Source organism: Epinephelus lanceolatus, chromosome 9, assembly GCF_041903045.1.
Source record: "Epinephelus lanceolatus isolate andai-2023 chromosome 9, ASM4190304v1, whole genome shotgun sequence".
Classification (NCBI taxonomy): domain Eukaryota; kingdom Metazoa; phylum Chordata; class Actinopteri; order Perciformes; family Serranidae; genus Epinephelus; species Epinephelus lanceolatus.
Genome location: NC_135742.1, coordinates 17934159 through 17946597, shown reverse-complemented (window position 1 = coordinate 17946597; position 12439 = coordinate 17934159). Strand labels below are relative to the sequence as shown.

General features: G+C 40.3%; 1 protein-coding gene across 1 annotated transcript in view; it reads right to left on the bottom strand.

Moving 5' to 3' along the window:
- The window catches only part of fbxl17 (F-box and leucine-rich repeat protein 17), a 288681-nt gene that overhangs the window by 168203 nt on the left and 108039 nt on the right, over window positions 1–12439 (bottom strand). The window contains exon 8 of the mRNA XM_033619610.2: window positions 5865–5995. Coding sequence (XP_033475501.1) covers window positions 5865–5995 — 131 coding nt within the window. The remainder of the gene's footprint in view (window positions 1–5864; window positions 5996–12439) is intronic.

Below are 12439 nucleotides of genomic sequence, written 5' to 3'. Positions count from 1 at the left end.
ACTCGAGTAAAAAAAAAGTGCACAAAAAAGGGCTTAAATAACAACAACACTAAAACTCCGAGTGTGTCACGTAGACACTATTGTACCTCATACTTCAACCATCACCCTTCTCTGTCACCTCAATCTCCCTTGAGGTCTTACCTCTGTGAACCAGGCTCTCTGTCTCTCTTTTGCTCTGTCACACACAAATGGGTTTTTCCATTATGGGGGGGTAGTCCTGCCGAGCAACGCTGTGAGGAGCAACGAGCAGGCGAGCCGCATTGGCACAACTCAGTGTGGGTTTCCCCGGGTACTCTGGCTTCCTCCCACAGTCCAAAAACATACAGGCTAGGTTAATTGGTGACTCTAAATTGTCCGTAGGTGTGAATGTGAGTGTGAATGGTTGTCTGTCTCTATATGTCAGCCCTGTGATGGTCTGGCAACCTGTCCAGGGTGTATCCCACCTCTCACCCAATGTCAGCTGGGATGGGCTCCAGCCCTGCGACCCCAAACAGGATAGGCAGTTATGGAAAATTAATGAATGAATAACCAGAGCACCACATGTTTTCTCTATGTTGGTGCAAACCGTGAGCTTATCTTTAACATATACAGTACAGGCCAAAAGTTTGGACACACCTTCTCATTCAATGCGTTTTCTTTATTTTCATGACTATTTACATTGTAGATTCTCACTGAAGGCATCAAAACTAGAACTCTGTGTGGCATTCATCTGGTCTCTGATCTGAGCTGCTGTTAACTTGCCATTTCTGAGGCTGGTGACTCGGATGAACTTATCCTCAGAAGCAGAGGTGACTCTTGGTCTTCCTTTCCTGGGTCGGTCCTCATGTGTGCCAGTTTCGTTGTAGCGCTTGATGGTTTTTGCGACTCCACTTGGGGACACATTTAAAGTTTTTGCAATTTTCCGGACTGACTGACCTTCATTTCTTAAAGTAATGATGGCCACTGGTTTTTCTTTAGTTAGCTGATTGGTTCTTGCCATAATATGAATTTTAACAGTTGTCCAATAGGACTGTCGGCTGTGTATTAACCTGACTTCTGCACAACACAACTGATGGTCCCAACCCCATTGATAAAGCAAGAAATTCCACTAATTAACCCTGATAAGGCACACCTGTGAAGTGGAAACCATTTCAGGTGACTACCTCTTGAAGCTCATGGAGAGAATGCCAAGAGTGTGCAAAGCAGTAATCAGAGCAAAGGGTGGCTATTTTGAAGAAACTAGAATATAAAACATGTTTTCAGTTATTTCACCTTTTTTTGTTAAGTACATAACTCCACATGTGTTCATTCATAGTTTTGATGCCTTCAGTGAGAATCTACAATGTAAATAGTCATGAAAATAAAGAAAACGCATTGAATGAGAAGGTGTGTCCAAACTTTTGGCCTGTACTGTACATCCATAATATACTGCTGCAATTCATTGCATGTTGGAAATCGATAATTCCGTATTGGTATTCCTGACTTCCAATCTGAATAATCAGTGAATCTGCTCAGGTAAACATGGATACCCGCAGCAAACTGATGTTTGTATGACAAGTCTCTTTGCTTCACAGGCATCTGCAGAGGACCTACATCAATTACCACAACGCCATTAGCGAAGAGAAACGGTGTATGAAATTAGTCAATTGTCTTGCTGGTCTTTGTTCATTAAAATAACAACAATTCAAAACTGTGTCAAAGGGTGCTGAGCATAATAGAGTGAACCAACAAAGCCAATAGCATAAAGCTGTTGTGTGCATTCTGTTTGTGTGGACAAAGGGGAGATACTCATGCTTGCATAGACTTCTATCAAGCTCAAATCAACTGAATAGAAATGGAAAGGGCAGCTACAACACTGTTACAGCATGTTTCATAAAACAACTTCATAAAACACAACATAAAGTAAAGTAAGTGATGAAAAGGTCATTCTGCTTAGTTTACTGTGTGTGCCGCCATGTTGCTGTAATATCAGGTTTGTTTATGTTGGTGAACTCGGATTTATAATCATAAATGTAAATGCTTTTCAAAACAAAGTTACACAGTACTTGGTCACCCTTGGTTTTCAGCCCAGACTGGAATGGCCAGCAGAACCTTGGCTGAGCACCTCAAGTAACAACCAAGTTTCTGACCTGCAATTCTGACTTGAATGACCGTTCCATTGCACTTTTTCACATCTGAGGTCTTTTTTTTTGAGTTCCGAGTACAATGGATTGCCCCATAGCCACAGACAACACATCTCCACCTTCTCCCAATGTACAAAAATGGAGCCAAAATATCCTGGATGCAGGCACTGCCATCTTGCATTGGTGACATTATATGGAGCTAGCAGGAATCACGAAGTGGAGCAGCGATAAGTTCCCAATCTAATATCCAGCCGCGTCACTGATCATGAGTATGACTGACACGCACAGCTGTCAATCATGATGCCACACCCCCGTTTTACAGCATCAAATAACTAATTAAAACCAAACTTATCAGAAACATGAGCACCTGAACATACATTACCGTGATACGAACCATATAAATTGGCAGAAACCATTTTTGGGAAAAATGTATTTGGCGTGGACTTTGATTTTTTTAGTTTGGCCCAAGTTCCATCCGCTAACATGGAGGGGTTGGGGCTTATGGTGGTCGCAACGGAGATGTTTTGGCTTCACTTGTAGGGAGCTGTCATGCCGTCCATCTTCATATACAGTCATTGGATTTAACCAACACCATCCTATGCCTTTGTTGTACTGACGCATTGATGTTGTGACTCTTCAAAGGCCCCTCCCTCTCTTCACTTGCATATGGTAATATACTCTTGATCCAATCCCATATCTGCAACGACATGACTCTGTTGAGGCTAGCAAGCAAGACCACAGCAACGCAGCTAAGTTAGGCCCTGCTGTGAGGCTGTGCTTCTTAGTGGGAACATGTCATCACGGCTCGGCTTGGCTTGGCCCAGCACAGCTAAGCCGACCAGCCCTGTGGAAAACCTCTAAAAGACACACACACCTCCGCATACGCCTCTTTCACGTTAAGACGACCACCCAGCCAGTTTCTCCCTTTAAATATCCCCCTGTCCTCCTCTCTGCTCTGAGCTGTGTGACTGTAAAGTGTAACAATAAAGCAGCTTATGACTGGAGGCTTTTATTTGCTCTGAGTCCTTGAGCAGCAGTCAGCATGTACACAATACACACACACATACACACACAGGTCTGCAGGTCCAGGGGGCCGGACAGAGAAAATGGCCCTGCATTACTTTTGCTGGATTTTTAAAACTCATCCTCTGGGAGGGATGGGGAGGAGTGCAGCATCAGAGCAGCAAGCATGTAAGACTCCTCAGCAGACTGTCCACCACTCTGTTCACTCCCTGACTGTCTCTGCTTTATACATAAGCCAACAATACACCAACTGTATGCTGCCATGCACACACAACATGCTAGCTTTATCTCCCACAAAGGCTGCAACACACACACACACACACACACACACACACACACACACACACACACACCATTTTATATTCCAATATTCCCACAGGTGATCCAGACAAATCCAGTCAGACACACATACACCTCTAGCCCCTGAACCAATGCAGTAAATATCATTATAGAATCAATGCAGCATTGAATCAATCGAGGCTGTGCCTGTGCCTGTGCCTGTGCGTTTGCATGTGTATGTGTGAGTGTGTGTGCGTGCGCACATGTTATAAAGGGAAGAAGTTGATAACACCATGTGCTCCTGTGAGGATTTCACCAAACTCCATGTTTTTTGATTGAAAGGAGGCAGGTAAGGTATTACCATAACCTCCCCACCACATGTCTGCTGTTAACTCAATAATGCAAGAATAATTTCACACATGCACACACACGCGCACACACATACATCCATTGTTGCTATGCACCATGGTAAATTCAATATTGTGTTCACACTCCTAAGCCAGAGTGGGAGTACAGTCAGCAGAGAAGCCACAGCCTTAGCTGTAAATCAATAGATTAAATAGAAACGTATGAATAAAACACAAGATAATAAATAAAAGAGGAGATGGTTTACTCTTGCTGTCATATTCTGTACAGGTTCCTTTCCATTTGAGAGAGAAAGGGAGAGAGAAAAGAAATGACGTGGGAGCAGAAAGAAAGATGACCATGGAGACAGAAACAAAGAAGAGAGAAGTTCTTGCTGTCCTTTCAATGTGTGTTTTCAATTCTTATTAACTGTCCTTCCTCATGCGAGAGTTTGCATGCTAGCATAAGGACTCTATCTAACTTAGTACATTTTGTACGATATTTTTCAAGTATTTGAATGTGTGCACAATATACAGACATGTGACCTTCTGTAAACATCTGTACTAAACATGTAGCTTTGACTTACGAGGCCGATGTGTGTCAAACAAGCAAAGAGTTTGATCATCTGTGAAGCTTGTCAGTAATTATCTCAAATATGCTTCAGCTCCAAAAGTTCATGAGCGTGTCCGTGTGTATGGTTTGTGTGAAGGGCCATAAAAATCCTTGATTGACTGATAGATTAGTTAATTTAATTGAAAAATCATTCCAACTGGTTCTCCATTGTCCCACCACAATTTAAAGGTACCCTGTGGATCTTTTTAAGTTTGTTTATATTTTTACCAAAACAGTCAATTATCAGAGAAGCACAGAAAATAGTAACTGATCCAACTCATATTCTCCACACAGAGCTCCAGCTCTAACCATCTGGTGGAGGATTCAAGGTTCCCTAGTACAGGCTAAACTGTTCAATAAACTTTAATTCCTGCCCGTGATTATGACGATTCTTAAAACTAAGAAGTTTCAGTGGCCATGGAATTGGTCACAATGTTAGGGGTGTGCATGTGTGTGTGTGTGTGTGTGTGTGTGTGTGTGTGCAATGGTTACATGAAGCTTTGTGTTGTTAAAATGTTTTTTATTAAGCAGCATGTGTGAGTTTATCTTCTGTGGAACTAAAGGACAGAGTCAAGAACAAATTTCCCTGCAAGGACATTAATGTAAATCTTTTGTTGTTATAAATCACATCGTGTATATCAATGGTGAATGCATGTCTTTCCTTATAAAATATTTGCAAAGCCAGTTTATTTAAAACTTTGAAACCTCCATGGTTTAGATCCATGTTAAGATAAGTTAGTAGTTTTCTTCTTCCCTGCTTTTATTTGTACATTTTTCACAGTGTCACCACTACCAATAGTTTATCAGTCACGTGAAACAATCAAGAAGGTGTATAATGTTTCCTGCGTGTGTAGCTTTACATTCGCATCCATGTGCATAAGATTCAAATAAAACGAGGACCCACACATAAAAGCATTGCTCCATAGTGCTACTGTTGTTCAAAAACTCTTCGGTGTGCCTTTAAAGAACTTACACTGAAGGATCTCAAAATCTAGCACCTACTAAAGACAAAAGCATATCTGTGAATATTATTTTGATGCCAGAGAAGCAACTTTTACCTCTCATTAATCAATAAAAGCTTTCTCCCCATGAAAAGATAATAAAATATGACTAATCAATGATTCTCTGCCAACTAAGACCCCAAAGAGCCATTAGTCAAATGATAAGATGGGCCCCACAACACACTGGACTTGTTTTATTTATTTTAAGTATTGGCAAAAACATTAGTACTGGATTTATCATAATACCCCTGATGGATTATAAAACTTTGAGCAGATACTACTTACCATTTTTCTTTTTGAAATTGTCTTTTTAAGGCTTCTATTGCAAATCTGACTGTCCAAAAAGGGAGGGCTTCTTTTTTTACATATATGATTTATTTAGAAGTTTTTCTTGTCTTGTACACAAACTGGGTTAGGTCAGTGGTTATGTAGTGGGTGGGATAACCCAATGAGCATCAGTTCGTGTGATACTGATCTATATAGAAATAGTTACTTGACATACCTGTCGTTGATGCTCCAGTTGAGGCAGAGGTTGAGGGAACTGAGGTTGTGACATTTCCTCACCACCTCCATCACTGTCTCGTTGTTGAGCTCCGAGATGTGCCGCAGGTCCAGGACACTCAGGTTCCGTAGCTACAAGAGACAACCAACACAAAGAACATTTCAATGATTCAAACCGGTTAAATTCATACAGATAGCTAGCTGCACAGCACATACAATCAAATAACAATGCTCATTTTTAAAGCAACTAAATCAGTGGTTCCCAACTGGTCCAGCCATGGGGTCCAGATTCCTCCTCAGTCATCAGTTCAAGGTCCACACACTTTCATATATTCAGTGTCGTACTTGCATTTGGACATGTCTTCAAGCTAGTTTGCTGTCTCTGTCAAGTAGCTGTCCATTAGTAACTCACTCTACAGCAGGAAACAGCACTTCACAATAAAAGCTCTGTGCCGGAAATTCACTATGCTTAAAAATAAAGTTTGTTTTTGACAAACTTGACACATTTGCAAGTCACTTTTGGTCCATTCAGAATGGACCTGTGACCCACTTTTGGACTGCTACCCACCAGTTGGGAAACACTGAACTAAATCACATGTAGGTATCCATTTTTGTAGTCAAAAATAATGTCAACATGTTTTTTTTAAGTGTTTGGTAAAAAAAAAAAAAAAAGTATTATTAAAGGAAGAATGGTATTCTGTTGGATTAATGCAAAACACGTTCCTGCAACTTAAGGCAAGTTATATTTTTAAGTTTTAAAACTATTTTAATGCCACTCAGAATAAAATTTAAGACCAATTTTACAATTACCAAAATTAATGAGCAAAAAACATAAACCGACATCAATTACTTGGGAGTAAGGGACATTATGCCCAAATGTTCTTGGCAATTTTGTGTGTCTCACTCTGCATTTAAGATTCCACTGCCCTGATTTCCACTGTGCTGACATTTTGCATAAAACTCACAAAGCCTTGTACCTGTTTTGGCCATGCCGTGAAATCTTGTTTAAATAGCCAATTGTAGCAGAAAGCTGCTTTGAGTATCCCAGTCAGAAACAAAATATGAGTGTTGTTGTTTCCAATAATCTGATCTGCATGACATTAATGCAAGAGGCATTCAGTGATTTAGAAAATTAGATTATCCCAAATATTTTGAGAATTTAAAGTGTGACAAAAGATTAAAAAACATGTCTTGTAAAACTTTTAAAAGATTGATTTCAAACATTTTACAACCAATTAAGGCCTTTTTTTAGATAAATGAATTCAATGCCTTTTAAGACTTCGTAAGGATCCACAGCAACCCTTTAGGTGTCAACACCATGAAAAAAAAATAAAATAAATATCAGTGTCTCCCTTTTTGCCTTCTCATTCTTCTTCTTCTTCTTCTCATTCAGGAAAACACAGGCCAAGTGGTTTACAGGGAAAAGATGTAGGCTGGAGCAGACAAAATAAAATACAATTTCATTTCAGTTGGACTTTAACAAAGTAAAATCCAGCACTCACACTTTATCTCTTTCACACAAACAGATATACAGGAAACACAATTTCCTTTCTGTTCATGAAGGAACCAGCAGTTGATTTGTTATCACGAGCAAAGCAAAAAGAGGAGACTACAGGAAGAGAAATATTTGGTGAAAGCGCGTATGGTATATACACAAGCTGAATTACATGGATAGTCTTGATGTATCCCCGAGAAATGTGGAAAACATCTTTCCACACACCAAGTAAACTTGTATACTGCCACATGTACTGGGGAAAAAAATAGCATGAATGCAGAATAAAACCTAACAAGGCAGATAAATTATAGAAAATTGCTTGCTGTTACTGTTTATCATTCTGTGCCTGCGTGCCTGGTGTAAGGGGTTATGAGCCAATATGAGCATTCACTTTCCCTCTTCCTTTCATCTCTCCGACTTTCAATAATCCCTCTTTCCGATCTGAATACTTTATAAGAGGGGGTTTAGATTAATCCTCCAGTCAAAATCTCTACTTCCTGACACACTCTTAGAAACCCACACTGACACACTGTTCAACAAGCGTTCCTGCTCACTGAAAATTACCAAAAGGCTTTTCAAGTTACAGCACAGGTGTATTTTCTCTGATACATACTCAGAACTATTTAAGGCACAGGTGCATGCACACACATACGCGCTCACACACACACACACGCCGGGGATGCAAGATAATAGAGGTATGATATTCTGGCCAGCCGCAAGGGAGGCAGGGAGGTAAATGTCAGGGCCAAGGCTAAAGAGAAAACAAGCTTACAGTTGGTGTTAAGATCACTGAGCACTATTGTCGGCTCCATAGGCATGACATATACCTACCAGCGTGAAGACACACGGGGGGAACGGATAAGGACTGAGGCTCACTGTGTGAAGTAAGCACACATGTAAACACTCCTCCCTGTCCCCACATACCGAGAATCAAAACACAGAGACTCGTACACCCACCGCAAACAAACAACGGTGAGCATGTGATGCTGCACTGCGCTGAAGGTAATAAAAAAGGCTTTCAAAACCTTTACCTCTGTCTACCTGCTCCGTTTGTCTCCCCCCGTTCTCATGTAGCCTGTGGCTTTTTTTGTCACTCCTCAGGAGAAAATTGGATCCACACCTCTTGTGATAAAAGGTCTGCTTGGGCATGAAATAAACATGAAACAGATTTTGTTTGTGGCACCTATACTGTGAAGACACGCTCAGATATACTAATGAAATAAACATTAAACAGCTTGTGCGTGCAAAGACGGGTCACGAATGTAGCAGTGATCACCGGGGACAGCTAAACTGACATGATAAACAATGGTATTTAATGAAAGGAGGGAGAAAACTTAAATGTGTGAATTGACGTACACATGCACGCATACGAGCAGATGCTCAGAAACGTACATGAACCCATGCGTACAGACACACACACTGTCATTTGCCCGTGTGGCCAGTGTTGGATTGAAGTGCTAAATTATTCATGTGGAATTAGACTGATCTGTGTGCATGTGTGTGTCCATGTGTGTGTGTGTGTGTGTGTGTGTGTGTGTGTGTGTGTGTGTGTGGTGTCATTGTTTGCACAACAAAGGCAGTGCAAAAATCAAACTGGATGCAGGCAAAGTGACCACTACCTTTAATATTCATAGCAAAAGACATCCACTCATGCTGTCAAAAAAATGGCAATCACCAGCTCACACATCCTCACACTTTTACTCTGTCCCTCCCTCTCTCACACACACACGCTCTCTAACACACACACACACACACACACACACACACACACACACAGTTATTTGCATTCAGTATTTATGGTTATTGAGCCTGGAGTAAATTTAAAAGCCCCCACATCAAAAGTAGTATTTGTTCTCCAAATCTTCAAAACTGCTTATGTCTGCTATAGTAGAATTCTTACTACAACCAATAGCAACTGTTTCATTGATGTGGATATCCAATGAGAAACCAGGCCAACCAGTGTGAGTTTTCATTGGCTGAGAGTGTAGCTAGGTTGAAGAAAATTTGAAAATTTAGCAGATGTCTGCATGAAAGGGAAGAGGCAGAGTCACGGCTGAGACTGTAACTTTGCTAATCCATCTGTAGAGAAACCACCGCAGAGAAAATAAATTCCACAGTTTAGCCGACATCTGCTGAAAGCAAAAATATCTCTCCAAATCCCTGAAATGAAAAGTCTCACACACACACACACACACACACACACACACACACACAAAAAGGCAACCTCTTAGTAATTAGTCACACCTTCAGAATGTGACAGGCCACAGTGCCAGTGTTTGTTTTCTCATAGTTGACAGATTATCATAATTTGACTCATAGGTGAAAGGTTTTAATGCTCCCAATCTCATTTAATCATTTCCACTCATAATACAGCTTATTTTCTCCTCATGTGTTTCTGCGATCCGAGAATAAACAGGCACGAAAAGAAAAATAAATGGAGAGAAATGAGGAGGAGGGGACGCGAAGGCTTCAGACGGAGAGGAAGACAAAGCGAGTGATTCACGCAGCACGGAGAGAGAAGAGGAGAGACGGGAACAGAGGAAAAAAGTGAAACAGAGTGAGGAGAGCGAGTGAGAGAGGAAAGGAGCGACAGAATGGAGAGCAGGGGATTTGGTGAGGGGGTTCGGCAGGTTTTTCTTCCTCGTTGGCTGAGGTCTGTAACCAGGCAGAGTTTGTCTCGTCTCCTATGAGTTGGCAGCTTCACCTGGATAATTATTCATGCTGTTCATAAAAACAGTGAAACCTGCAGAATCCAGCTGCTCTGAGGCTGGCGTGTTGTCCCCGCCCCGTGAACACACATGCACGGCACAGAAATTAGGTCTGAATACATGAATATTCCAGTGACTGTGCACACACATGTTCACAAGCACAGAAACAGTCGTGAAAAGTAACTATGTAAATGGACTCAATAACTGTAGTTCGTAAACCTGAACTTTGCGTGAGTATTTTCCGTTGTATGTATTATTGAGTTGTTTTTTTTTACCACATTAATTTCACAGCAATAAATACTTGTTAAGTTTCAGATTTTAAGCACAAACCAAAGGATCACTTTATCAAGTTAGATTGTTATCAATTGAATTACCCAACAGTATATGAAGCTGTAGTAGTTAGCTCCAGCTCGACCAGATAAAACTTTTTTTTTTTTTTTTAAATGACTATCACACTCTCTGTGCTTTTATTTTGAGCACATTTTGTTGCTAATACTTCTGTACATCAAGCAACATTTGAGATGCAAAATTTTGTAATAAAGTATCATCATTAGGGTTGGACCCAAATATTCAACTATTGGGATATCGGTTCATTGGGTAAGCATTTGTTTTTTAATTTTGGGATTCTAAATTTGTTTCTTATTTGTTTGTTTGTTACAAATCTTAAATTTATTGGCACTAGCAGGCTGTCATACAGCAGCAGCAGCTAACATTAGACGGTCGGTAAACAGTCCAGACAACCTCACACTGAAACCACAGCAGCATTACAGTCGTTCAACCCTTTTAGTGTTGTAGCAGTATTGTTGTTGCTGTTGTTATTGTTGCGATGACTTGATGTTGTGTTGTCTCACTATGGTTATTGCTGAAGCCGCTGTGTCATGAATATGTTCTATTTTGTAATTGGGTTTTTTATACAATAGAGAATAATTTCTCTGCTTCCTGCCCAGGGACTACAGATGAAAATTAGCTTATAGCAGTAAGTAGCTGTGCACTGTCTCTGTTAAATAAATAAAATAAACTACTTTCAGGTCACATTAGCCATGTGATGCTAACAATTAGCCATGTTACCGTGCGTGTGTGTGGACGGGCTATCCCCAGCTGTCTCTGGCGAAGGATCACACTCCTGCAGCAGTCTTATAATTACCAGGGAGAGAGAGATAGAGAGAGCGACTGCAGGGCAAGGAGGGCTTAGCCAATCAATATGCTGCATGCTGCTATACAATGAAATAAGATTTTAGTTATTTTAAATAGCCAATAAAAAATAAAAAAAACAGAAAAGCCAGGTTCAACAGCACCCCAGGCCAGCCAAAGCTTCAAATATTTGCTGTTGGTTACTACTGACGCTCCAGAGTTAAAAAAAATTGTAGTCAAGACAGCCCTAATTATCACTGTGTTTCACTCAAGTAAATGATCTGAGTGCTTCGTCCATTACTCACTAACAACTCAGACTGTTGTTGCTGATGGTACTTAGTCATCTTGCCATCAGAAATGGGTAGCCACAGGGGTCTATCCTTGGTCCCCTGCTGTTTCCTTTATACATAATTCTTCCTAATCAATACTTCAATTGCCTTATGTTTTGCTAATGATACAATTTTAAATTCCCCTAAGCTCTTCCCTAGCCCCTCTTGACTTGTCTTCAGTCTGCCTTTGATGCTTTTCAATCATCACTCGTTAATCACAGATTAGCTTTAAATACAGAAAAGACTGAGTACATAGTATTCTACACTTCCACCAGTGACTCTGACTATGCTGCCACTGAAACTATAAATGGCACCCATGTTACTCTTGCTGGGTCCTACAAATACTTATAAAATTGGCTTGACAGCAGACAATGATTCAAGATATATATTCAACATCTGACTCAAAAATTAAAAATCAAACGTGGCTTCTCGTATTGAATTAAAGTATGTGTGTCTTTCTCTAATCAAAAATCTTTTGTACAGTTGACCTTCATGACTGCGCTTGACTGTGGAGACTGTGTTGTCATGCTGCTTCATCAACACTTCAGCAGAAAAACTTAGTACTCATCATTGTTCTCTGTACCATACGGTTGGATAAACTTCCTTATAGTCCAAAAAAAATAAATAAATAAGCCATTTGAGGTTATTCACTTAGCTCTATTGAAGCTTCCAAACTACCTCACATCTCTTTTCTCATTTAAATCCAACAACAGTAAACGTTCGTGTAACTACTTAGAAATCCCTCATGTATGCACTAATGTTGGCAGAACTGGTTTCAGGTACTAAGCACTTTTTAAATGGAATGAACTGCAAGCTGCCCTCAAACTAGAGTCTCACATCTCCCTCGGAGATTTTAAAGCTTTATTATCTGTTTTTTATGATTCTTATAATGGCTTCTTTTAATTTCTTGTTT